The sequence below is a fragment of the Elgaria multicarinata genome, chromosome 12, assembly GCF_023053635.1.
Source record: "Elgaria multicarinata webbii isolate HBS135686 ecotype San Diego chromosome 12, rElgMul1.1.pri, whole genome shotgun sequence".
Classification (NCBI taxonomy): domain Eukaryota; kingdom Metazoa; phylum Chordata; class Lepidosauria; order Squamata; family Anguidae; genus Elgaria; species Elgaria multicarinata.
Window position 1 is genome coordinate 5,396,249 of NC_086182.1, and position 27,744 is coordinate 5,423,992.

The 27,744-nt window shown below is 46.0% G+C and overlaps 1 protein-coding gene across 2 annotated transcripts; it reads right to left on the reverse strand.

The window, feature by feature from the left end:
* STARD7 (StAR related lipid transfer domain containing 7) lies at positions 1-27,668 on the reverse strand. 2 transcript variants are annotated; one of them, XM_063139374.1, is made up of 9 exons: positions 27,565-27,668; positions 21,288-21,740; positions 13,076-13,278; positions 10,057-10,106; positions 9,055-9,165; positions 8,882-8,964; positions 8,318-8,417; positions 5,971-6,055; positions 1-4,650 (listed from the first exon to the last, which is right to left on the reverse strand). In XM_063139374.1, the coding sequence occupies exons 2-9, from the start codon at positions 21,707-21,709 to the stop codon at positions 4,448-4,450; spliced, it is 1,257 nt and encodes a 418-aa protein (XP_062995444.1). In that variant the 5' UTR covers positions 21,710-21,740; positions 27,565-27,668; the 3' UTR covers positions 1-4,447. The 2 variants fall into 2 exon arrangements, with proteins under 2 accessions (XP_062995444.1, XP_062995445.1); XM_063139375.1 differs by lacking the exon at positions 27,565-27,668 and adding an exon at positions 26,436-26,535.
* Between the last annotated feature and the right edge of the window lie 76 nt (positions 27,669-27,744).

The following is a 27,744-nucleotide window of genomic DNA, read 5'->3' on the forward strand; positions in this document are numbered from 1 at the left end:
TGCTATAAGAAAGTTTATTATACAAAAGCCCAACACATTTTGGCTTCTTGTTTTTTAGGCCTTCTTCAGGGGCCTGTAAAAGTACATATAAAAACTGCTACCTCCAGTATTCAAGGCAGTAAGCCTGTGTGCACCAGTTGCTGGGGGACATGGGTGGGAGGGTGCTGTTGCATCATGTCCTCCTTTGTTGGCCCCTGGTGGACAGCTGGTTGGCCACAGTGTGAACAGAGCGCTGGACTTAGATAAACCCTGGCTCTGATGCAGCAGGGCTCTTCTGGCGTTCTTAAGAATGATAAGGGTATCCCAGCCCAACTGTGGGAGAGTTTAGGGTGGATTCCTGCATTGAGCAGGGGGTTGGACTCGATGGCCTTGTAGGCCCCTTCCAACTCTGCTATTCTGATTCTATGAGTGAAGCCTCAGCAGCAACCATTGGGCCTCATCAAGATGCTGCTAAAAAGCTCTAGGAAGGAGGAAGACCGGCTGGAGAGAATGGCTTGCAAGAGGACAGACAGACACACTCCATCAAGGTGGATGCTGCTGGAGGGCTGCCTTACCTACAGCCCACATCTCCAGGGCTTCCTTTGCTGGGGGACGTTGCCAGCTGCCAGCCCCAGGAAGACCCCTGGCATATCCAAACCTGGGCTTATCATCTTTCTCTGAGGCACCTGAAGAGCCCAAGAGCTGCTTGGTCTGAGATCTACCTTCCTACGGATGGAAAACCTCCTGTGAAAGAAAACTGTGAAGGGTTGCCAACTGAAAGGCCAGTGTTTCAGAAGGGGAGACTTGGGACATTTTTGTAATTTAAAGCAAGAAAGGTGTGTGTGTGTGTGGGGGGGAGGCATAATTCTTTGCCCTGAGTTGGAAATCTATATATGCTCACTTTGCCTCCGTGCTGTAACCGGAGGCATACAAGTGAAAGCTGCCTGCACTTACTGGTGGACTCTTGTAATTATGGAGGTTATGAAAGCGGGGGGTGGGGGTGGGGGTTTCCATGTACCCGTTCTGGAGGACCCGTGCACAGTAGTGATAGGAAACTGCCTATAAGGCCATCTGTCTCTTCTCATCTGTGATATTTTGACAAGGGAGGGATGGGATTATTATTATTATTACTACCCCCTTCTACATGTCATTAGTTACTAGTACACAGATCTAGCAACGTTCAGACAAGCGAAATTCTTCACATATTTCTACGGAAGCTAGGGCCGACCCCTTCCTTAAGTACCAAATCATGGAAATTACACTGCCCCATTTAAAAAACAAAAACCCTTCCTAGGTCTCAGAAAGACCTAGATTAGGCTCGATAAACCCACTTCCAACACAGGAAGCGATGCTGACTAAAGCTTCCAGAGTGGTCCAGACGGAATCTAGCTTTCCACAGCATGACCATCTTTTCACTGTCGTACGATGTCCTGCTGCCACCTCGTGGCCCACAGAGAAGACAGCAACAGTAAATAGATACAACAGGATATGCAGGTTGAGAACTGGAATGCTTACAGGAATACAGAGCCAACTGACAGGCTATAATTAACTTGCAACTTCCACATGAAGTTGCGTGGTTTGCAACACATAGCCTAGGCCAGACTTCCCCAACTACCCCTTCCAGCGTCCCCCAGCCAGGGCACCAAGTTGGGGAAGGTTGTCCTAGGCTAGGTAGTGCCTTTTTATGTTTTCTCTGAGTAGCTCAAGTACTGTAAAGTGCTGCTGTGCTACGTTACCCAAAGGCCCACCTTGTCCAACCAGCCATTTCCTACAACAGCTGGGAAGATGCTCCTCAGAAACTGGTCATGACAGAGATGGCCACCCCAAAGCTGTAATCCCCACTGCGCTGCCTGCGATGATGAGGCTGATCTAGACCTGTCTCTCATGAATACATCTCATTCTGTTAAAGAAAGCATATCCTTCCCAGCGGCTATCACAACGTTCTGCCCACTAAAACATTGGTTTTAAAAGCTCCACAAGGAAACAGACCACGATCCATAAGAGGTAATCATCCACACACCTCCAAAGATGTCATGGCAGCAACTCCCAGTCCTGAACAGGGAGCTCTTTTCTTATACACCATGTGTGGCGAGCGCCTTTAGCACCGGAAGAAATACTGGCAGCAATAAAGGTACAAATGACAGTTCAAAAAATAAATAAAAAATAGGTTGCATTCACATCCAGATGCATGCAAGGTCACGGATTAGATTGCAACCATTAGGAAGACTCCTGCCGGAATCTCAAAAGCCTCACATAAGATATGTAGTATTGGGCCTGCAATGGCTAGCAAACCCCCAAAATAATGCAGAATCATAAATGGAAGATTTTTTTTGTAAAAAAAGGCTTTTCATGGCAAATGATTTAGATTTTAAGCATATGTGGGGAAAACCTGATCAGATGTTCCACGCCTGAAGAAAACCTGAAGAAAACCATTGCAACAGCAAAGGGAGGCTCTGTCCCACCCCTCCCCAAAAGGATCGACTTATGAGGCTGTTGTATCAATCTATTACGTTTATTGTTACTTTGGTTCTCATAAAAACACTAGCTTTAAGTGAAAGCACAAGTCCATAGTAGCTATGTTGACAGGCCCTGGTGGCCACCGAACGAGACCAAAGAGGTCTTCATGCACAATTCCACCCTGCCCCATGGCATATATACAGCCCCCTATAACCCATGGTTACCAAGCTGAGAAGAGGAGGTTTCTTGTTTTAGCGCTGGATCTGATCAACTCAGCTTGGACATCTCACATTTTCTGCCCCGTGTGGAGCTTAAAAAAGAAAGAAAAAAGCACATAGAATGAAAGAGGGTGGCAGAAGCACCCAATTTTTCACTGGCACAGAAATGGTTCTCCAAAGATATTTATACAGAACATCTAGTCTCACGGATCATTCGGCTTTGTATTATTGGAGGACAGTGGAGCGAGTTGAACCTCTTTCTACAGCAGCACATCCCACGGGTGCTACCAGCGAGAGGCTGCAGGCAGACTCCAACTATTGGCGCATGGTAGTGCACGTGAGTGCATACACACACTGAAAGGCAGGGCGCTCATTCAGCAGGCATGTAGGAATGTCTCCTCCACCCCCAGCCCGTTCTAGGGCACCACAATGGGAAACTTGGCTGACACGCACTAATTTGTACATTCTAGATTATGGAAGAAAACCAAAACAAGGCTATTCTTTTAAAACCCCTAGAATATCTAGGATGGACGCCCACATGCCTTGAGCTGCAATCCCAGTCCCCTGCCCCCAAAATCACACAGTTTGGTTGTGTGGTAGGTTGTTCATTTGTAACTACTGTATGGAAGGTTCCAAAGACCTTTGCACCGAGTCAAAACGCACGTTACAGAAGCTCTCATTTGTCATGCACTCAGATATGACATGCACTACAGTTCCCTCCATGGGTCTCTCAAGGCAAACTAGATTCCCTCCCCGCCATCCCGGAGACGAGCTACAGGAAAATCTGCAGCCAACGGGGCCCTCTGCAATTCCACCACGGCAAAGGGAAAAGGGCAGGTAGCCCATGCAGACAGCTCCCACTTCCACTTTGAATGACCACTGGTGAAACATTCACGGCCTGCCAGAGGCAGGCTTTCCCTTTTGAAAACCTCAAGGTAGCACTTGTGTTGATGCTATCCATTCGACAAAGAAGTCAAATAACACCAGTCAGAACTTGAGAAAGTAAGCCAGTAGCGGTTGAATGTCACCAAGCCAAAGAGGAAAAGGTGCGTTGAAACACACACGCGCACCAGAGCCTCTCTTCACTCTGTAGGCAGAGACACAGCAACAGTACGTGGCGCTGACCAAAAGGAGGCACGAAGAAGCATCCACGAGGCATGTCGCCTGCTTCCAGCAGCTGGAGCCGCTGCATTCAGTAGTGCCAGAAGGGAAAAAGGCACATCAGCAGCAGAGAAATTCCCTGCATAGTTGGAACACAAGGGCCCATGGAAAGCATGCAGTCCCTGCAGAGGATGCACAGATCCTGCTCTGAGAAATACGTGTCTGTTGGACTGGCTTGGCTCAACACACTAGTGGATGCATTGCAGGTGCCCGTAAGCCACAATTGTTACAAAAGGTTGAAGGCTGCAGTGGCCTGGCGGTGTTGCTGCACTGCCCCCTAAAGTCCTCTGGGCAGCACCTAAGGTTAGGGGGGGAGAGAGAGATTTTCCCCATTAACACGACAGGCTCGTCCAATCACCCCATTGGGAAATAAGATCACTAGTACAGAAATGGCCACGCAAAACTGCTTTTCAAAACGGCTGAGCCCAGCTCCGAATGGCCAACATTGCTACCCTCATCCAAGATGGCACAGGAGAGGGAAGCGGGGGGGGGGGGAGGGAAAGGGGCCTGGAGACAGGAGGAGGCCAGCTGAAGTAAGGTCCCAAGGGCATCCCCCATCCTTGGCGGTTCCTGCTTGCAAGCCTAGAAGCATGAGGCTTGGTCTGCCGACTCCGGGGAGGATGCGCTCTCCTTTAAGCATAGTCTATATGAACAGGGCTGCAGGTCCCTTCGTCCTTGTGCTCCTGGTTGGGGACGCTGGCCTTCCCCTCGCTGCTGCCACTGCTGCTGCCACAATCTGGGGGTTTGGCAGAGGAGATATAGTCCTTCACTGCTATTTCCATGTTCCTCGCTTTCAGAGCTGCCAAGTGCAGTTTTTCCAAGAAGTCTGGCATGCCTGGAGAGAGAGAGTAAGAAAGAAGGGGGTGAGGGAGGCAAACACTCGCACTGCCCCACTGAAGTCAAGCGCTCAGCAATCACGTCCAGTGAGCGTCACAGAGGGCAGCACCCTTTGAGATGGCCAGAAACGCTGAGCTTAGGACGTCAGTTGTCGCTTAACTTCATGCTTGTCTCCTTCAAAGCCCTCTCCCTCCGTGATTCACGGAAGACACTTGTATGTAGGAATTACCAGCCTTCCCACATGGAATCAACCTACAAGTGTCATACGGCACACCAGTTGCTACTTTCGCCATACAGAAAGGCAGGATCCATGGGAACCCCAGAGCACGTCTTTCGGAGCTTTAAGGGATTGGAAGGGGGGGGGGAATTTACACCTACGGCCCAATCCCAGGCATCCTTGAGCACAAGGCCCACCAAGGTCACAGGGACTTGCTTCCACATAAACCTGGGTAGGATCGGAATTTAAAGGGCTGCCTTCTGAATTGCCTGCATTGAACATGAGCATCTCCTGGTAAGCCTATGCGGCAGGGTTTGCTATTTTATTGTTTTACTTTGTACAGCACCATGTACACTTTTAGATTGTAAGCCTGTGGGCAGGGACTGTCAAGAAATACTTTTGTAAGCCGCCATGAGAGCCTTTTTTGGCTGAATGGCGGCATAAAAATGCTTAAATAAATAAATAAATGTACACTGACGGTGCTATATAAATAAATAATAATAATAATAATAATAATAATAATAATAAGGAAGGTGCAGGATCCCTCTCAATTCCTACAACGTCCCTCAAACAAAAAGCTTGGTGGCCAGCAATGCTGGGGAATAATTATGCCCTATCAGCCATTGGGCAGAATCTAGGCCTTCCAGCTTGGGACCTAAACGCCCGCTTATGTTCGGAAGACACTGGAACCAAGCAACTTTTCCCCTATTTACAAAATTTTAAAACATGACCGTCGTTTGGAGTTAAAAGCAATAATCCACCTGGCCTAGAGGCAGTGGGCTCAATGTCGGTGCCTCAAATGCCCTTGAACTTCCCAGGTTACTTTCTGTCCCCAGCAGTTCAGGCCATGCCTCTGGCAGTACAAGATATGAGGGATGCCAGCCTTCAGCATCCTAGTAAGTTGGACATAGAAGATTCGGAGTATGAACCCTGAGTCCTTTCTTGAACCGCACGGAGAGTTCCTCTGACTGATGTGCAAGAAATGGAAAACAGGTTCTTCAGCTAGCTAAACCTAATTTAGACCCATCTGTGATTTCTATCACACCTCCATGGCAGCCTTTCCCCTCCCTAAAATTAGGTGACCCCAGCCCTATGACTCACCACTAGAGACCATCCAGCTGACACAGTATCGGGGGAAGACAGTCTGTGGGTTGTCACTGTATGTTAGCATGTAGTCAAAGCCGTTCTGAAAAGAGAAACAATAATAGCAGCCCCCTTCGCAAGGGTCCCAGCGGGGAGGACACCCTTCTCTCACACACCCAGTTCAGTCATTCATTTTATTCTACTTTTCTACACAGGAAAGGAAAGGAACCTCTCGTGAAAGCACTGAGTCATTACTGACTCTTGGAGGGACACCAGCTTTCGCTGACGTTTTCTTGGCAGGCCTTATAGCGGGGTGGTTTGCTGTTGCCTTCCCCGGCCATTATTACCTTCCCCCCAGCTAACTGGGTACTCATTTTACCGACCTCGGGAGGATGGAAGGCTGAGTCAACCCGAGCTGGCTGCCTGAAACCAGCTTCCGCTGGGATCGAACTCAGGCTGTGGGGAGCGTTTCAGCTGCAGAAACGGCTGCTTTACCGCTCTGCGCCACACGAGGCTCACTTTTCTACATAAATGGTAGTCAAATGCAGTGCAGAACAAATGATTATACAAAAAACAAAAGAAAACACGGGCACGGGCTAAGGCACCATGGGGATAGTTAAGGCAGCAGGATTTCCACAGCCAACATTAAAGCTCAGGGAAGTTCAGGTGGGTGAAGGAATTCTTGCGGCAACCCGGCCCCAAAGCCATTAAGGGCTTCCATGCTCAATACCAGCCCTTTGAAACTGAGCCCAACACACAAATAGGGAGCCAGGATAGGAGATACAGGACTGGTGTGATGGGATCCAGTCATTTGGTTTCAACCAGTATTCTGGCAGCCGTGCTTTGCACCACTGCAACTTCCCAATGGTCTTTAAAGGTTGCCCCACAGACAGTGCCTGGATGTAACTAAGGCATGAGCAAATTTGGAGAACGCTTCCAAGGTTTAAAGGCAACCGTGGCTGTTCAAGAGGTTTGTTCCCATTGGCGTCTAGATCCAGAGCTGCTTATGAGCAGATATTATGAGCAGACATCATGCCTGAAAACGTTTTTGTTCCTTTCATCAGCAGGATCCCAGCATGTTCAAGCTTTACAGATAGGAGGCGGCCAGCACAGAGGAAACCGCCTTGTACCTGGCAAGGCTAGCCCAGTATTGCCTACCGAATGGCAGCGGGTCTCCAGGTCTCAAGCAGAATGGGACTTTGCCCATCACCTATTAACACTCTTTTAACAGGAAGTGCCAGGAAGTTCCACCACTGAACTAAAGTTCCTCCCCAAATGGCCAGAGCTGGGCAGATATGGGAGCCATGGGTAGCAGTTAGGAAACACTCCACTCTATTATGGACTTAAAAAGAAGCTGGAAGCCATGAAGTACAAAGTGTTGGCTATTACCTTTAAAGCCCTACATCAGCCTTCCTCAACCTGGGGCACTCCAGATGTGTTGGACTGCATCTCCCAGAATGGAGCGCCCCAGGTTGAGGAAGGCTGCCCTACATGGCTTGGGTCCAGGCTACCTGCGGGATCGTCTTCTCCCGTTCAATCCGTCCCGCACACTCAGGTCCTCTGGGAAGAATCCACTTCAGCTAGCAAAAACTAGATTAACCACTGTTACCCAGAGGACCTTCTCTTCTGCTGCTCCCAAATTGTGGAATGGCCTGCTGGAGGAGATTCGTCAACTTGACAGTCTTTTAGAATTTAAAAAAGCAATAAAGACTGATCTATTCCGGCAGGCCTTTCCACTGAAATTTTAGAATGTTTTTAGGATGTTTTCAGGATGTTTTAATCATGTATGGTATGTTTTAATTCGTTTTAATGTGCATTTTATATCATGTTTTTATACTGTTTGTTTTACACTTTGAATTGTTTTAGTTTTTGTGAACCGCCCAGGGAGCTTCGGCTATTGGGCGGTATAGAAATGCAATAAATAATAATAATAATAAGCCATTGAGTAGCTTTAAATAAGGTATGGAGTTCCATTCCGACTCAAAGAGTTGCTGTTGTATTAATCCAGCCTTCCTCAACCTGGGGCGCTCCAGATGTGTTGGACTACAACTCCCAGAATGCCCCAGCTGGCTGGAGCATTCTGGGAGATGCAGTCTAACACATCTGGAGTGCCCCAGGTTGAGGAAGGCTGTAATTAATCTGACTTTCCAGCTCTATGCAAGTACGTGTGTTTAGTATGTGGCTCTCTAGAAGCCATCTGATATTAGGCACATACGAAAAGTTTGATTCAATTCCGGAGGTAAAACTAGCTATTTGCTGCCTGATTCAGTCTTGCCCACCCCTCAAACAACAACAACAAAAATAAAGATTTTAAAGGCGCACACACATTCAAACTTCAGGTTCTCACTGGACGCTGGGAGCTCACCTCGTCAAACGTCTTGTGAGGGCGGATAACCATCTGGGATTCATAGGTTCGGACGCGGACAAAATCGGGATGTTCCGGGACATTCGGGTGCTCAACCGCTCTGGCAAAGAAACGGGAGAAAGGACACTCATTTCACAAAAGATTTGCGAACTTTATCTCAAGGGCTACGCCCAGAAGTCAGCACTGCTGCAGTGCAAGTGGCACCTAGCAAAGATTTTGAGCAGGACAATTGCGAGACATGGAAGGTTTGGATGGACCAGTCTAAGAATGTTTTAAATCAGAGCCTGTCACAAAGACATAGCCAAGGTCAGGAGAAACCGAGTACTGGGCAGGAGGTAAATTTCCAGAATATCCCCACCCCACCCCAGTTAAAACTTCTATTTCCTGCTCTCCTTCCATTTTCCCAGCATTTGCCCCCAGACCATTTGAAAACCCAAACCTTGGTTTCAATTATGCAAACTAAACTTGTACAACAAACTAAACTTTGTTGTATTTAACAAAGCATTTTTGCATTTATTGCAGCAACCAGAATATTCATCTTCCACTTGGCACAGGATCACTTACCGTGACACCAGAACCATCAGATTGTTCTCCTGGTCCACGTTGTACCGTCGAACATAAACGTAGTCCCGTGAGTACATTGGGTACTGGAAAGGAAGGAGGAAAGGAAACGTTTATCCATCTGGATAAATAAACACACTTGGCATGATACAAAAGCTAGAGAAAGGACCACTCACCGGAAAGTGAGTCACCCAGTGAACGACCTCTGATCCAGAGTCCCGGTCTCTCTCAATCACCTCCAGTTTGATGACTAGGGAGTCCCATTTCTTCCGATATTCAGTATCCAGCTAGAAGGTAAGAATCCATGAAAGCTTACTTGCATGAAGGTGCAATGTGTTTTCTGCTTGCCAAAGTATAAATCAATAAGTACTGATCTGACACATCACTAAGAGACAAGGTGGCAGCTTGACACCTTCTGGCTTAATGTGCATTTAAATCTCCAAGACACATTATATAGCAGTTCCTTTTAGTACACTGCGGAGGCAAGAATTAAGAGTTTCTGCATCCTGCTGATCAACTTGTTTTCTTTTGCCTGCATGACAGCCCTTACCTTGCCTATGCAAGGCATTAATTCCAAAGGCTGGCTTTCCTTTCTCTCCAAGGGACGCAAGCGAGAAAAATCAGAACTCAATGAAAGGGAGGGGAAAAGCAGAAGCCTGAAGGCACACTTAACAAAGCTTTCAGGACCCCGGAATACTCATTTTAGTAAAGAGGCAGAATGGCAAGGCATGCCCAAGAGGGAGAAGGCGCTCCTTTGGAAAGGTGAGAGCTGGCCGCATTATAAAAGCAAGCAGAGACTGTATGCCAAAGGCCATCTCCCACTAGCCGACTGGCTGGTGCAATCAGGACTGTGGGCTTCAGATGCTCCTGCTGTCTGCCAAACAGAGGCCACTTAACTGTGTATTATGGCACCCTTCATGCTCTCCCAAGCAGTCAGACATCTCACAAAACAAAACATCATCAGAACATAAGAAGGGCCCTGATGCTGGACCAGACCAAGGGTCCATCTAGTCCAGCACTCTGTTCACACAGTGGCCAACCAGCCATCGGCCAGGGGCCAACAAGGCAGGAATAGCTGCTGAGAATCAGAGGCTTTTAACATGCAGGATGAGTTGAAAATTCAAGCTAGAGCGTCCTGCGGTCAATGAGGGACACAGAAGAGGTGTTGTAACACTCACCTGCACATTGAAAAACTGCCTAGGAGTCACATCTGTGTATGTCCCAAAGACTGCAACAGAAAGACAAATATCATGGCAACTGGTTAAAAAAAAAGTACATTTGCGAGCTAAGGTGTAGGTAGGTATGATTTGGAGAAGCAGCAGGAGATTCTAGGCCCTATGCATACAAACAACAGAAGTGGAAAAAAGCAGAGAAGGTTGCATGTAAGGAAGACAGGATGCCATCTTCGAGAGGGAGGTGCAGACTGGATTAACAATGAGCAAGAACAAAGATGAACAGATCATGGAGAGTTTAACTGCACAGCCTCCAGCAATCATGTGAACTTGCCATGCATCCTCTACATGTGAATTCATGGAACTCTGCTTTCTTTTCATGCAGCCAGATGTCCACACTTCTTCCTTTGCTCGGCAGGAGAACACGTCCCTGGCACTCTGGCGGAAAGAACCCCCTTGCAGCCTCCAACGTGGCAAAGGAGTCTGCAGGCCTCCGGTGGCCCCTCCCATTAGCCAGAGTGCAGCACACGCGAGGCACGTCTCCGACTCGCCCATGGGCCTTCTCTGTACTTGCTAGAGGGCTTGAGGAAAGGGCCGCGAGGACAAAGAAAGGCTTGGCTACTAAGCCAAGCTGAGCTGTGCCGGTTCTCTGGCTTCCTAGCACATCTCAGCCCAGGCTCCATCTATGCTGCAACTCCACGGGTAGCGAGCACAGAATTCAAGGTGTCAAGACTACTAAAACATAATTGTAGCGTGTGCGGTGAGGCAATGCCTGCTGAAATCTCAGGGATGTTCAACTAGGTTTTCCCATAGCTGGGGGGATGAGGAACTTCAGTGCCCTGCATTTCTCCTCCCCATTTTAGTTAAACGTGACTCTGGCAATACGAAAGGAAATGATGCAAACCCGCTCAGTTTGAATTTTATATAGAAATAAACTTTTCTTGGCACAGGACTTAGATTGCCTGAGTGTAGAACTTTTTGTTTAAGGATTAAAGTACACACGGCCTTCAATGAGGATAAGCTGAAGCTTCAAGAGGAGACAAGCTGAAAAATTAGCAACAGGATTTGCTTTGATGCCTGAAGGGCAGTGAAATCTGTGGGCCCTGCTCTGTGAAAAGCCGGCTTTGTGTCTTTTAAAGCTGGGGTGGGAACCTGCAGGCCCTGACCTAATTCCATGTGGGGTATAATAGTAATTTGTTACCCGTCTCTCCCTCTGGATCGAGGCGGGGTACAACATAAATGCAAATGCCATAAAATACATATAATGCTGCAAACTCAGACCACTTTTGCCCACCACTGACTGCAGCACCTGATTACTTTTCCTGTGGGTAAACAGCCCTTCACAGGAAATGGCTCCCCACTCCTGTTTTTAAAAAACAGCAGTCTGACTTATGACTCATAATGCATGGAAATTAAAGTTGAAGTGGCCCAGTTTTAATCCACTTAAAAAAAAAAATCTGACTTTTAGTTGTTGCCCGAGGAATACGCTTGCAGAGCCTTTAGAAAGTCAGGTGGGGAACACCAGGAAGGGGGTGCATTATGGCAGTGGAGACAAGACAAGCCAGCAAAGGGGCATTCAGACAAAATACAGGAAAGTGCATCTTATGGTCCCCACCTCAGTCTTGGTAACACTGACACCACTGGGGACCCACTGGGGATGAAGGTGCTGCTGTTCCACAGTGGCAGAACTGCCACCATCCAGGATTTGGCCCTAGACAAGTTGGCTGCCCTGACACGTATCACAGAAACTTGGTTAGGTAAAGAGGGAAGGAACAAATCCCTCCCATCTGTGTCCTCCAGGTTTCCAGGTGCGACTTTGCCTTAACGGGCAGGGAGCCAGAGTGCCTGGCGTCCCTCTGCATTCTAGGTCACTAGCACTGGGCTCTTGAGATAGGATTGAGATTCTGCTAGCGTTTTACCAATCCTATTAGCTAACAGTCTCTCTGGCAGAGCTGACAACCATCAGGCTGTCCCAATGCGTTTGACCCTACATGCTCTTGCTCAAGGCCATGGTCTTGATTTGGTGTTCTATATGGGTGGAGAGAAGGCAATGAAAACGGGTGTCTGAAGGCAAACAATGCATACAAGACTGGATTGCTGGAGGTGCTCTTGGCTGGAGGTCTTGCAAATTTGAGTGCTGGTGCAAAACCTGCTTTGGATGGGGATACTCCCCCTCAAGAATCAGGTATGCCATTTAGGGGGGTGCTCCTGGAATGCCCTTAGCCCTGGATGCCCAGGTGAGACTGGGAGCACCGTTCATCAGCTTTGGCTGTGGTCTGCCAACTGGAAAAACCCTCCACGTGTCTTGGACCACAACCCTCATCATCACCAACAGATCTGGACGGTGCAAGGCTGAGGGAAAGGCTGGTCTACTGCAATGCTTTTGGAAGTTTGGAAACCGCATTTGGCACAAAAAGCTGCCAATGGGATGCTGGTACGTGCAGAACCTATTGCAGCAGCTTTCTCCAAGCTGCTGCCCCCCAGATGTTTCAGACTACAAGTACCATTATCCCTGACAACTGGTCATGCTGACTGGTGCACGTTGGAGTTGCAGCCCAAAGAATCTAGAGGATATCAGGCTTCGTAAGGCTGCATTATATCATCCTATAACAATGGTTACTAATCGTCTGCAGGGTCACTGTAAAGTGCTGGTATTGACCTCCAAATCCTGAAATGAGGAAGGGCCAGGTTTTCTTCAGGGCCACTTCTGCCCACCTGGATCTGCATGAGTCTTGGGACTGGCTTCAGAGGCTCAGCTTTCAGTCCCACTGTTAGCAAGAATTTGATGGGCAAGTACTCTTTGGTGATGGCACTGCAAGTGAAGCTATCCCCCTGGGGAGATCTGACAAGCTCTTCCTGGGTTTAGACTAGTGCTGAAAAACTTGCATATCGATTTTTACTGTTTTTATGCTGACTCCATTATTTTTTAAGACAGCTGCCAGCTGTACTTGGAACCACAGAGTTAGAAGGGGCCTTGTAGGTTCTGCCGTACAAATTTAAGGCTTGCGCATTAAGGGGGTCCTACCTCGGTACTGGTACAGATGGGTCCCTCCGATCGGACGTCTCCATAGCTTGAAGTGCTTCTTGTCCATCACCATCTCCCAGCTCTGCTCCTCAGGATCACAAGCTAAGTCCTTGCAGGGCTTCGGCTCCTGCGTCTGGTTCTCCTCTCTGTCGTCTTGGATGAGCTTGGTGATCTCTTCCAAGTGTTTCATCTCTTCTGCAGACCTTGGGGAAGGAGAACAAGGTCAATCAGGCCAGCTCTGCTGGGATGTTACCTTCACTCCCAGTTTTTGGTTTAGAGATTGGATGGTGACAGGCAAGACCAAGGAGGAATGGGGCTCTGAAGCCAGGGGACGCTGTGGAACATGGAGATTCTTCCCAAAGTTTGTCCAACAATCGTGTAAATACCTGAGTCTATGGTGACCAAAATGCCTCCAGGCAAGGATATTCCTGTGAACAAAGAGTGCTGCCTTCCCCTTTCTACTGATGTGTCACAAGTGACTTACATTAGTATCTGCAGGCAGGCATGCTAGAATGTAAGCCTATGCGGCAGGGTCTTGCTATTTACTGTTTTACTCTGTATAGCACCATGTACATAGATGGTGCTATATAAATAAATAAATAAATAATAATAATAATAATAATAATAATAATAATAATAATAGTGAAAGTGTTTACGGACTAGTATCTTTTGTGGACTTCTCTGTGAGGCATCGGTGCACCACACAGAAAGTTTCAGAGATTCCGTTTGCTATAACTTTCTAGTACAGAAGGAAGTAGATAGCCAACCTGAGTCCCATTTTCTTGGTGGTAAACCAGGGTACAAATCAAATAAAAAATTAAATACAGTTTGGACATACAAACACTGCTTTATGTATATGAGCCTTAGGTTCGTGCGCTCCCCACATGGCTGCAAGAAGGAAATCAAAAGCTTTCATTCACTTCTGATTTCAATTAACCACAGTTTAGTTGCATCCGAATTGTAAATGGTGGTTAATTTTTACTATCCTTAGTTGAAGCAGTCCAGCTTCATAAGCTAGTTTGAAATCGGCTTGTTTCATCTAACCGTAGCTAAGACCAACTGCCATTTCTCTGGGTTTGGACACGATGCTTAATTGCACTCAATAAAAAATGGAAGCGAAAGCTTCTGAACTCCACTTGGGAGAAGAGAACAGTCCTGAGTGAGGCTCACTGTGGCATCTTCCCATAATAAACCACGGCTTATCGTTATGCTAGAATGAGGCTACTGTCTGCTTAAAAGCTGTGAAATCAGAGACCCACAGATTTCATGGCCTCTCTAAGGTGTTGCGCACGCAGATAAATGCACACTGCTCCCTCCCCTACACGTTGCCAGTGTGCAGATAGGGTGCTGGGAAGGCGCTAGCAACCGGTGGAAACCGAAGCCTCTCACGAGTATAGTCGCTGAGGTAATGTGGGAAAGGCAACCAACTGGGCTATTATTAGTCTACACAAAGCCTTTGGAAGCCACTTCCCGCCGCAACTCCAAGTTGCTCCATGATGGTTCGCAGGCAATGACAACCGTTTGGCTCCTGACCAGCTGTTCCTTTGATGGCTGCTATCAAAATACACGGGAATCTAGTGTTTACACAACATGGATCTATTTGCAGGCTTCATCGTTCTCATTGCTGCAATAGCCTCCTTCCAGAAGCTTTGCCTGCTACCTTCAAATAAAAAGGGACTCCTTAAGCTTCATGGAGCAAATGCACAAACGTGCACCAACACCATGATTGCTCACATTCTCCCTGGAGACCTGCATCACTGACTAACCATCAGAAGGGCTGTGTCACATAATACAAATGCTCCTTTAAAAATAATCTGGCAGTTGCACATTAGAATTACCCTGCCCTATATCATGAATTTAAGGCTTTTGCAACTCCACTAAGCATTCTCCTCTACATAAAGACGAGGGTTTTTGCCTGTTGCAACTGAGGATGCATATGGTCCTGTTCACTTGTGCCCTCTTCGTAGCCACCTTCTTCTGGAAGGGCCCATTTCTGGGACTAGCTATGGTTACTCCATTACGTACAACTAATGGTAACTTGTTCTTCATACTAACAAGGGAACCTTCTTAAGCCGAGTTCTCATCCCCTGCCTCCTCTGACACTTCTAGTGTCACTCCAGCTGCAGAGAAACTGAAGTCATTTATTTATAAACTGTTTTTCAGAGAAAGCATTTCAAAAGCGACATGCAATTAAAAATTTAACACAATAAAACACGCCACATTTATTATAAAACAAGTATTCATGATTATTTCTGTTGCACTTTTAGCAAGTGAAGTTCAAATTAAAATCTGGTGTCCCCCACCCCCCACTCCACTCCAACCCAGCCCCTTTATTACCATTTCACAAATGGGGGACGGAGGTCCGGAGTCTGACCTGTTCAAAGCCACTTAACAACTTGGCAGCCCAGTAACTGAGGCCTGACTGCCTTCTGTGTGCTCAGGGGCTGTTTTATTTTCCTGACGTTTTGCCACACAGACTTCTCCCTAGCAGTGAGGCACCATAATGAAATTGCTGCTACCCAGCAGTGAAGGGCTCATAATTATGCTTCAGCACCTGTGCCTAGGCATAGCATTACTCAAAAACATGCGCACTTACAAGTCCAAAGATAAATGGGTATTTCTTAGGACTTGGGAACAAACAAAAAAACCTCTGCTGAGTTTCACTTATAAGCAAACTTTAAAAACATGTTTTGATGTAATACGCCTTCCAGAGACCTAATATCACTTGAGCTCATATCTGGCCTATGAATCCTATCCTGGCTGTTATTGATCATTTTTATTCCTGGAGATGTTTGGCTTTACAGAAAAAGAACTCAAAGAAAACTAAGCCAGAAAACTAAGCTTCACACATTGCAGATCACTGAAAGAATGCTATTATTTCCTGCCTGGAAGACAAAAGCTTGGAAAATGTGAACTGCTGTTGTCAGTGATTATTAGTACTCCAAGTACTGTTGATAAAAGATCTAAAAATAAAACATCAAATAAGCCACAAGCTAAGCCCAATTAGCTTCTTGAAGGTCCCAACCAAGGCTTAACTGCTCGCCTCACTAAAGAGATTCCAATCAAGCTCTCTTAGGTACAATTAAAATTAAGCTTGTGCAAGCTGGATTTTAAGGAGTTTTTAGTGGAAGGTTACCAGTTTGGGGTCTAAGATGCACAGAAAAATGTGTAGACTTGGCACCGTGTGTGTGTGTGTGTGTGTGTGTGTGTGTGTGTGTCTGAGCTAGAAATGGAGGCTACCTCAGAACTTGTCCCAGAAGCCTCCAAGTCAAGGAAAAACTTCTCGAAGTCTCTCAGAAGATTAATTTTTTCTTGAACATCATGGGACAAGATCCTACCCACTGATGGGGGTTTCTGGAGAACTGTGAATTCAAAAAATTTCATTTGCATTGGAAACTCACTAGAGAGTGATCTAATTTAGCATGTTCAATAAATACAAGTAAAACAAACAAACACCTGCCAGCTAGATGTATAGCTCGTTCCTTGAAGGAAAATGTTTTAGTTCAAAATGTGTTTGTTACTCATATATTAGCTGCACGATTAGCTGCAAAAGAGAAAAAAACGCAAAGCGTGTAATGCTATAAGATGTAAGCAGAGTGAAGTTGCTAGTTCCGGCTTGAGAAGAGCAACAGCCGCTTAGAGGTATTTTTAAATATGTTTATGAAACTAATCATAAATAGTCAGAGGCAGAAACTTTCAGCAAAGCAAGTGCTAGGACTTCAGGCAGCCTCTTGAGAAACTGCAACCTGAACAGGATTGCACAGAGCACATAAGATTTGCACAAGGCTTAAAACATGCACAAACCTGAGGCCAGCAAAATGACAACATCTGAAAAGTCACTCGCAAAAGCTCTTTAGCTATTGGTCCAGAAGAGGTTTCTCGACACATGAACAAGTTCCTCTCCAAAAAAAAGCTTCTGAGGACATTTAAAAACATTAACAGTTCCATCTCTAAAGTTAAAGTGCCACTTATTATGAGCTCCATTCAAGTCAGCCTCACAATTAGTACATATAAAACCAGCCATTTTGCAGGCACCCACTGGAGATTGCAGCCCATTCTGAAGGTTAGATGTAGGGTAACAAAAACAGACAGAACCCTCACCCCAGAGAAACAAAAACTTATAACTTATATCAGGGGGGTTGTCAGGCCCTTTCTTTGCAAGACTTTAAGAAAGATTTAGTTTTTAAGTATTTTAGCAGGCAATCTATGCTTTTATGGATTTTATTGAAGCATGTTTTTATGAATTCTTTATTGTATCCACCTCATGTGTTTTGTATCATTTACAGTGCCTTGAGAGAGTTCCACTCTTAAAGTTGGAAATAATGTTAGACAGGTAGAGGATAGATAGAACGACCGTCTTTACACACCAACCGTTTTTACACCTTTTCTCTTTGAACCAAATACGTTGATGGATTAATTAAGAAAGCCCTCTTGGCAAAACTAGATGAACATAATGGGTCACAAGGAGGAGGCAATCTCTAAGGTCTGCACTATTATCAGTGCCCAAGCAGCGATATGAGAAGCCACCACACACTGAAAAGGTGTTAGCTGCAAAGCTGGTTTAAATAGAAAATAAAAGGCTGTTTTGTTCATCTCTGCACTGTTACACAACAGACCCAATTTGAGTTGGGGCCCAAGGTGAGGAACTCCCAGCCCTACCTCATTTCCCCTCTTGAGCAGAGGAGGGTGCTTCAAGCATTCCCATCTCACCATTCCCAAGGGATGCAGCCGATATATCCTGTTCCCACCGTATCAGTCGCTTAACAGCTGCAAACAGTCTCCACTGACAGTCTCCGCTGATCCACACATCCAAAGGCACTCCATAATTACCTTACTGCGTGCATGTATGTGATCCAATATCAGAGGCAGTAAGCTTATATAACACCAGTTGCTGGGGAACATGGGTGGAAGAGTGCTGTTGAACCTGGGTTCTGTTTGTAGGTTCCTGGTCAACAGCTGGTTGGCCACTGTGTGAGCAGAGTGCTGGAGTAGACGGACCCTTGGTCTGATCCAGCAGGGCTGTTTTTTACGTTCTTATTATCCCCTGACTGCCCAAATACAGAGTCAGAGGAGTACTCCTCCCTCCCTTCTATTCATCAAGTAAGAAGTTGAAATAAGATTGTTGGCAAGGGAGGGGAACACTAGCAAAGTCCTCAAGAGACAACCCACCCCCACCCCGGCCAAATTGGCTTGGTTTTGTGTGGAACAATCTGTAGCCTTGCAGCTACGTACAGACAAGCAGCATTTTTTTTCTGGGCAAGTAGTTTACCATATCTATTCTTGTCTCTAACACAGGATTTTCTGGTGACGCTCTTTTTCTCCTACCGCTTCTCTCCCACTACCTCTTAGGTCACATTTTATGTAACTCTATCCAGGGCCGGTGCTACTACTCAGGCGTCAGCCTAGAGAGCCAAGCTAAGAGGGGCGCCGTGCAGCACTCACGCACGTTGTTGGCTGTGAGCCGGCCCGGCCCAAGGGTTCAGCTGGGCCTGGGCAAGTGAGATGGCACCCCACGCCTGCCCAGCTGAAGCGAAGCCAGGGACGCTGGGGGGGGGGGCAGCTCCACATTCAGATTTCTGCCCAGAAGCTGCCCTCCCAGTGCCGGGAGGCCGCCGCTGCCAGAAGAAAAAGCATGTGGCGAGCTCGACCCTGGCCCAAGCCAGCCTCTGCCTTACTGCCAAGGAAAGGGCACTGGGTCGCCTTGCCTCTCTCCTCAAACAGGCCATGATGTCCAGGCAGGTGGGCAAGCGGGACTCCCTCTCTCTTCCCCCAGGAAAGCTAGGGACTTGTGGACTCCTCGCAAGGCAAACTCTCCTGCTTCCCGATCCTGCGCACGTAGATCAATGGGGACTTGCATCTGAAAAAGCGTTGCACCGGGAGGCACCAGTGCGGCCCGATCCGCCTATGCCTCCTTACTCGGAAGCCTTATTCCCCCGAGTAAACGTGCGGAGGGGATTGGGACGCCAGGCTGCATAGCAGGTTGCGTTCGCACGGAAGTAAGTCCAGGTGAATTCCAGACGGCTCGGTCCCAAATCGAAGTGAGCCAGTCTCAGCTCTCCACTCAGCGCACACGTTCGGACTTCCAGGCGATTTCGGGGTTTGGGGTGTGGCAAGTAGCTCGCCATGCCTAGGGCGCAAAATAGTCTGGCACCAGCCCTGACTCTATCATCACTCTGTACCCACCAATCCCACCCACCACCACCAAGGCTCAAAGTCAGGACTTTAACCCACATTCTGGGGGTGGGGAGCAGACTAAGTGGTCACTCTTGGGAAGAAGTTCCAAAACCTTTCCCACCAAACACACCACAGGGGGTGGTGAGACACAGAGAAAGGCGTTCTCCAAAGATATTAAAACCCAGGCAGGTTTGTACGGGAGAGGGCAGTCCTTCAGATAGTTTGGCCTCAAGCTAATGAGGGCTTTAAACATTGCAACAAGCACACTGTGCTCAAAAATATATTGGCAGCCAGTTAAGTGGATGAAAAAATAATTGGCCCTGGCCAGAACATACTGGACTCTTTAAGGCAGGGGTGCATGCCTCCCCCCAGTGTGCCTCCTGCCACTCACTAAAATTCAGGGGCAAACAAGAGAATTTTGACCCTTTTGGTGCTCCATAGCTGTTACAGAAACCATTTTGTTTTTATTATCATTATTCTCTTCACCCAAGTTTTGGGAAACTGCATGTACTACATACATGTGTCTGCGTGCACGCACATGCGCAGCCTGTGGTGGGGAGGTCGCAAAGTTGCCCACATCCGATTTAAGGGTAGCCCCACATAGAACAAGTTAACAATAATCCAAATGAGATTACACAGCCCTCTGCATTCTAAGGCTAGCCATTTCCAAATAGGAAGTTGGGGGTCCTTCTTCCATTACTTGTTGCAGGTAGTTGCACAGAAGATACAGGGCATCTTAAGAATTAGCAGTTTGTGCACAAACCCTTGAGCAATTCTAGGATGTGCCACTGAAAGATATGTGCTCCCTACAAACATGGGAGAAGTTTCATAGTAGTCATATTCACCTGCCATCACCTCACAGCTCAATTTTTTCATACATGCGCAACACGGTCAACCGCTAGACAAAAGCCACGCATCCCAGCACTGTGGACCACTGTTATTTTCTACATTAATTATTTTATTTATATTTGCATTCCAGAGGGAGAAGACATTGTTGTAGTAAGAAAGGACTTGATGGCCTTATAGGCCCCTTCCGACTCTACTATTCTAAGATTCTATGAAAACATAAAGTAAAGAAATTGGTGCATTTAAATTGAATGACAAAAATGCAGTGGTGCTCAATATTAGATGGAATGCATCAAGTGAGATAAATTGGATCAGATGGGGCGGAATGTACATTATAAGGATGATAGGATGAACTGAATAAAATGATGAAACAGAAAACAAGTTATATGAGACAAGATATATGGGGTGGAGTTTACATTATAGGAAGGATGGGATAAACTGAATAGAATGGAGAAAATAAAACAACAATAGGACATAAAATAGTAAGTACAATAATTCTATTTCACTGCTAGAACTGTGGAACACAATTAGTGCTGTGCCTAGAAAACGCCTTTTAATCTCTTGACATGCCCCCCTCCCTTTTCTCATGTGGACCCCAATAGGTCACCCAACACAGTCCTGACCTGAAAAGGCTTATGTAATCCTGCATGAGGCCAACGTATCCAAAGCCAGCTGGAATCCGTTATCATAGCTTAAAATATATAGCCCACAAACACTAGATGAGTTTTTTTTAAAAAAAAATTGCTTATCAACACAATTGCAAAGTTATTTTGAAAACATGCGCGACAAAGCTTCTGCATCTGGACCGGAGACAATAAGTAGTTCCCACCTCTCTATTTCCTACTATCTATATCACTTTTCCTATTAAAATATTCCTGGTCTGCCTCTGTCAGAGCTCAGGATGGATATTAAAAAGATCAATTAGTACAGAAATAAAATACATGCAAACTGCAGTTAAACACAGCAGCAAGACAACACACGGAGTACTATTTCTTAAAAGACGCAATAAAAAACTCACCAGAAAACAAGGGTTACTGGAAGTTCATACCCCCTCCCTCCAAGCAAAAACCATGCACTAACAACTGAAAAATTAGAGGAAGTGTTATCTGCACAGTTACGAATGGGGAAATGCTCTTTCTCTACCCGAGGCAACTGCTGCGCCAGATCCAAGAAGGGAAAAGTGAGCACACACCTTTTCAGCTCCTCTTCTTTGATCCTCTCCTCTTCCCACAAGAAGACGCCGGTGAGGGCTGCCATCAGCTTGCAGGCATTGGCATGACGCCCTTGGAACTTGTGCCACAAGGAGGTGAAGAGGCTCTTGCGCGTCCTCTCTGAATAGATGTTACTGTACAGCTGTCCAATCTGCTGGGCACGTTGGACTCTTTGGCCGGTCACATAGCTGCACTGGTTGGCCAGCAGGGAGAGGAGGCTCTTCCGTCTCGGACATTGCCCTGAGCCTTTCTGTAGCCAGGTGAGCAGCCACTGGTATCTGTCTTTCAAGGAATTCTCACTTCTCCACAACCCCAGTTTCCCTTTGTAGGTGGTGAAGCGGGCCGAGTTCGCATAATAGGAATAAATGCTGGAGGGAGGCCTCCATTGCAGTGAGTGGAACATTCCTGCCAAGCCTCACCGACAAGCCAAAGTCCTAGTCAAAGAAAGAGATCAGAACAGAAAATTAGTGAAATATGCCAGCAGCCTTTCACACCTACGTGCTTAGGGTTCCCCCCCACCCGCTAACTGTACCAAATTCAGCCTCAGTTAACTCTAGCTTCATTCTCAGCTTTTGAGAGCCACCACAGCTATAAAGAGGCTAATGCTGCAGCACTGCTCAACAGAAGACCTTCTTGAACTAACGTTCAGTAAAGATGTAACTTATAGAAGCTCACCATAGCTTTCTCCTTGTACTGTTAAGCCTGAGTGTCTACTTTTTGCGTGTTATTCTATAGCAAAAAAAATAAAACTAATGACTCTAAAGAGACACTTGGCCTTGGCCTATTTTAGTAGAAGAGATCACAAGCTAATTCATCCAGTTATAAAGCAGAGGTGATTATTGTGCCACCTATTCCCAAAGTTGTGCTTTGCTATTACTTTAGTGTTGCTTGTTCTATATCTTTTAAAATTGATATTAATCTGTTCCACAAAACAAGTCTGATAAGCAGCCTCACCCAGGCCAAAACATCAGGCAGGCTGGTGAGAGGTTCTCTAGTACAGTCACAGACAGGTTCAAATGATATGTGGCCATTCCATTCATTTCAAAGATAATTTTTCTATCAGCCAGCAATCAGATCTAAAGGCAAGGTATAGAACTGAACAACTGGCTATATTAATATGCTGCATCTGTCAAGAGCAAACATGACAATGTAAACCAGTATAGCAATGCAACAGACATGAAGACTACAGAGAAGAGCTTCAGAAGAAGGTGGGGTGAGGTGGATGAAAGCTGAAAAGGAGCTGTGCAATTTGAAAGCTTGCTTCTAGAATTTGTAATATTAGTTTGTTCAAAGGAAGATGTTTTCTCCAAAGCAGCAGACTCATTAATATGGATTGAGGGAGAATGAATAGAACCAAACCGCACAAAAATCAAGTGAAAAGGGTTGATTGTTCAGTGTGCGTTTTTTTTTACTCATCGGATGATTGAGATGCAGACACGTAATCTCACCACATGGCACTTCCAGTCAGTTGACCTCCTCTCCAATTGGGTACATTGGAGCCAAAAATAAAAAACAACAACATCCCTTCTCCCCATCCACACTTTGACAGGGTACTAAAGCCTGTAGGTAATCTGTATTAGCAACATGATCAGCTTTCAGTCTTCCAAGTCATGCTTAACCCCCAGCCAGCAATGACCCTGATGCAGCAGGGCCATTTATAAACCTCCCCTGAAATCTGTCTGAAAAGGGAAGAAATGCAGGCAGGGTTACCTTTGCAGGTAAGTAGAGCACCTGCAGCAGCTGACAAGAAAGACCCACAACCCAGGGCTCCTTCAGGCTCTTCACAAGAGTATCAAGTATCACAGGGAAATGCAGCAAGTGAGAGGGTTTTACCAAAAATAATTTTATATAAACTGCTTCTCTGTCAAGAGGAGCTGCTGATCATGAGCCCAAGCTTATAAGCCCCTGAAAGCTAACCTAGAAGGAGTGGCTGTGGGCGCAATATCAATGCTCCTGCTTGCCGTGGCGGGTCTGTGCTGCTGCATGCTGGGAAGGGGGGGAGGAGGGCATAATCAATACAGAAACAGAGGAGGCTCCTTGTGTCCCTATAATGTACACTGAAAATCTACTCTGAACTCAACTTGTGGCAGATTCACCAAAAAAGGCCGACCTCTCCACTGCATTAGCTTGTGGCAGCAAATAGCCAGAGAGCTCCAAATCCAATTTGTTGGGGCAGCAGTAGCCCAAGTTACTGATAAGGCCACAATAAGACAGTTATAGCCTAATCCTAAGGATGTATATTCGGAGTGGGTGAATTGAATAGGGCTTGTTCTCAAGCAGAGATGAGAAGGACCGGAATAATTAAGGAAAAAAGTCCCCCCCTCCATTTTCTTTGGAGGACCATTTTTGTTTAAACAACTGGAAACAGTGAACAGCTTTAGATTATGAAAGTTTCTTTTAGAATGGTAAATAAAATATTTAACAAGCATTTAAATATATCACTCAGACTTTACTCTCCCAAAATGATTTCTAAAAACTATGTAATAACTTTTATAGAAAGACTAACATATTTTTGGGGGGAAATATATTTATTTGATTTGTATTCTGTCCTTCTATCAAGAACAACGGCACTCAAGAAATAATGAAGCCATGGCGTGTTTTTTTAATCTTCTCTATAGGATTCCCAGTCCAGTTATTTCTTCCATTCCTTATAAAAATTATTGATCTTATATACCTTTTACAATTGTTCCAAGTCATGTTCAGTTTTCCAACATGTGAGTAGAATCACCATATCATAATATGGAAGAAAATGTGCATTCTGGACAGTTTGGACTTAGTTCTATTGAGTCCTGTATTTCTGGGCTTGTTTTGATTAGATGCTGTTGCAGTCAATTAATATAATTCTAATCTAAAGCCCACATGTGAAAGAAACACTGTCGGTATCCTACCATTACCACCAGATGTGACAAAACAGCATATGGGTTATCCCATCTATGTTTCTTTTCTTTTTTAATAAAAAATAACTGTGATGCTTGTCTGCACTGAACCCATTGCTACAGTTTTTAATAAAGTTCTCAATTAGTCTTAACCACTAGGGAATGCTCTTCAGCTACAAAAACCCTTTACCTGCTGCCACTAGAATAAACTCTCTCTACCAAAAATAAACTAAATACCCTGGTTCCTATGGCATGAGCATAGGACTGACATCACCATTAGAGACAACTGTTCAAAACGAACAAAAAATAGTAAGTTGGTCATTAACGGAAATTGTTTACAAAAGTAAGTAGAATGCCATTCTTCAAGTAATAGGTTGAGATTGCTTAAAGGTTTTAAAATTAATTATGATTGCTTACCATTCCTAAGTGGATTCTTTCCAAGCTAAATAAAACCTCAGTACCTTTTCCTTCAGATCATATTTCCTTAAATTCCATCCCACAAACAGGAACAGGTTTAGGAAGTTCCCTGAACCTCCTTACAAACAAGAACATATGCTGTACACTAGTCTTACCATGCCTACAGTTTCTGCTTTTTCTGGCTCCTAGGATGATTCAATGTTTTTAGGGACTATTTGCTGAAGTTTCCTCTGGTCAGACTTAAAATAGGAACCAAAATATATATTCTGTATAACTTGTTTTGCCCATGAACTATAATGGTTGGTATATTAAATTTTAAATATAATTTACTCAAACAATGATTACACATTGGCTCAGTTCTGACAACACATTAGTCAACACAGTGTGAAAACGCCACTCAGCAGTTGAGTTTCTAAGGGGTCCTCCCCACATATGTTCTAACTCCATGGTTGTGTGACTGTGGGCTACTATGGAGTTGAGTAAAATCCATTGTGACGTTTGGTTGTCAGTTCTTCTGCCCTCTCTCTTCCTCCAGTCCTCCTGATGGTATCGAATGCTGCAAAAAATCCCAGCGGCTCTCCTAGAGTGGCACTTGCTCATTTTGCTGCTCTTGCCAGGGAACTCTGTAGCCAGTGGGAAAAGTCAACTCAATGCAACGGAGAACTCCACGGAGCCCGCCATACAACACAATGGTTGTGCAAGAACTCTCCTCTGCACAGTGCAGATATTCTGCATGGAGTGCTTTCCATAAAACCCTCCACTGTTGCGTGGAATTTTCCTGCCAGACAACACATTTCTCAATGGTGATGTAAGAACTCCACCGTGGAGTCCTAAAACCACCATTGAGAAACATTATACCTGAACTGAGCCATTTATTGAGTTTACGTTAAGCTTTTAATTTTAATGATAATTTTATGAGAAAGCCAAGTTACACATAATATAATTTATATTCCTAAGAAACCATCCCCAACCTGGTGCTCTCCAGAAATTGTAAACTAAAACATCCAGCATTCTTGACCGTTGACCACGCTGCCTGAGGCTGACAGAAGCTGAGGTCCAAAACATCTGAGGAAGGCTGTCCTAAAGCAATGAAGTGGCTTTAGATCTTGAAAATCACTTTTAAAAAAGGACTGCTTACTTTTACATTTCCCAAAAAATTCAATTTTTCTCTGGGAAAAAAAAAACTTTCCCATGGCTTCACGTTTTCCAGAAATGTTACATCTCTAGACCTAAGTAACAATGCATCAGATTGCAGCCTACTTCTCTTAGGTGTCGTGAAACATTTTGTTTTCTTGAGATAACTGCCTAAACATTGAACCCTTCTTGAACATTGGCCCCGCACACCCCTTTAGGGTACAGGTGCACAGACCTTTCCGCATGGCCCAGGGCCTTTGAAACAGGGTGGATTTAATATTAATTAAAAAGTCATAAAATACCAAGCTTTGCTTAAATGATAAGTAGGTTAACAGTAAATAATATAGGTTTAAGCAAGTTAAAAAGGAAAGGATACAAAGTGCAACAAAGAGATGCAGTGCTTGGTTGTGAGAAGGAAAGTATAAAGAAGAGCAGGTGCCAAGGTATCCTAGCCTTCCCCGCTTTTAATTTTTTTAAAGACAACTAAGTTCATTGCTGGCAGCAACGTGAAGGCCTCTAGTTGCTCCCACCTGCTTTTCCCAGGGTCACAAGTGGGGCTTGGAGACATTCTTAGGAAATGGAGATAGCAGGTAGCTACAGGCCAATGCTTTTATCTTCAGCATGCCCATTTTGTAGTGGTGCCAAGGATAGTTTCACAAATAGCCAAATGTGCCCCTTTAGTAAATTAGGAATTAAACCGACACCACTAAGAGCCAATCTGATCTAGTGGCTAGAGATTTGGCCATGGGCCTTGATTCCAAGAGCAATTGCTTCCATTGGCTTTATGGCTTTTGTTTTCTATCTGCAATGGGAGTTGTAACAGGTTCTTGTGAAGATAAAGACAAAGCCCACAGACATACTTTGCAGATTAAATTTGTTCTGAGCAAATAATTGGAAGAAAACAGTGGTTATTATTACTTTACTGAGGTTTCCCACTAAATCCAGCTATTACAGTCTAGGGCCTGATGATCCCTGTCCAGAAGATTCGAAGAAGGGTAGATTAATTTTAAATCAAGTTGATTTAAACGGGTGATTTAAATCAGCAAGATAAAAAAGGCTGATTTCGATCACTGAGCGCTTGAACATGTAAGTGGGCAAATTTCAGAAGCGAGGAGGAGCGGATGGATAAGATTTCTAGTGAGCCCTGGGAGGACGTGCTGAGGTGTCAGCTGTCCCCACGTGGCCAACGACAGCAACATTATGTCCAATAGGTCATGCAAAATAGGAGGAACATGCAATTTGTTTTAACTTGCATGATTCAGGGCAGCTGATTCAAAGCAGTGTTTTTCCCCGATACGGATTTATTTTATTTATTTTTAGTGCACAGAGCAGAGCCTGTACTAGAAGACAACAACTCACATTCCCTGGGCCAAATCCAGCCCCTTGAAAGCTACCCTTAGTTCCCTCTCCCCCCAGTTCTTGCTGACCTAGAGCCACCATTCCCTCCGTCGAGGGTCGCTGACCCCCAAAAGGCTCGCGGGGCAATAACAGTCCGTGGGCTACAAACCCACAGGCGCTCACTTGGTGGTGGTGGGGGGGGCAGTTAAGCCCCACTGACCCCGATAGGGCTTACCGGCCTGCAATCCTCCACGCCCCTCCCCAGGGGTCAGCCCCCTTGGACACAGGAGGTCCGGGTTGCCAGCCCACCCCGCTCGCGCCCCCAGCACGAGGGAGCCGCTCGTCTTGCAGGTGCCACCAGCTCCTCCCAGCTTTGATGCTGGAGGTCAACGGGGCGTCCGGCTGGGGGGCTGCGGCTCCCCCTCCGCCCGCCCCTCTCCTCCAAATTAAGGGAGGGGTGTCGGCGCGAATGAGGCCTCGCGCGCCCACTCACCTGGCAACGTCCCACGGTTGCTAAGGGCGGCCCGCGGCCTACCTCCAGGTCCCTAGGCCCGGGCCGCGGCCTGCCGGCTGGCTGCGACACGAAAGACGTCGGCCGCGGCTCGCTCCAGCTTGCCGCCCTTCCTTCCCCCTGGTGGCAAAGCAGCCCTCATGAAGCCCGCTCCGTTCGCCC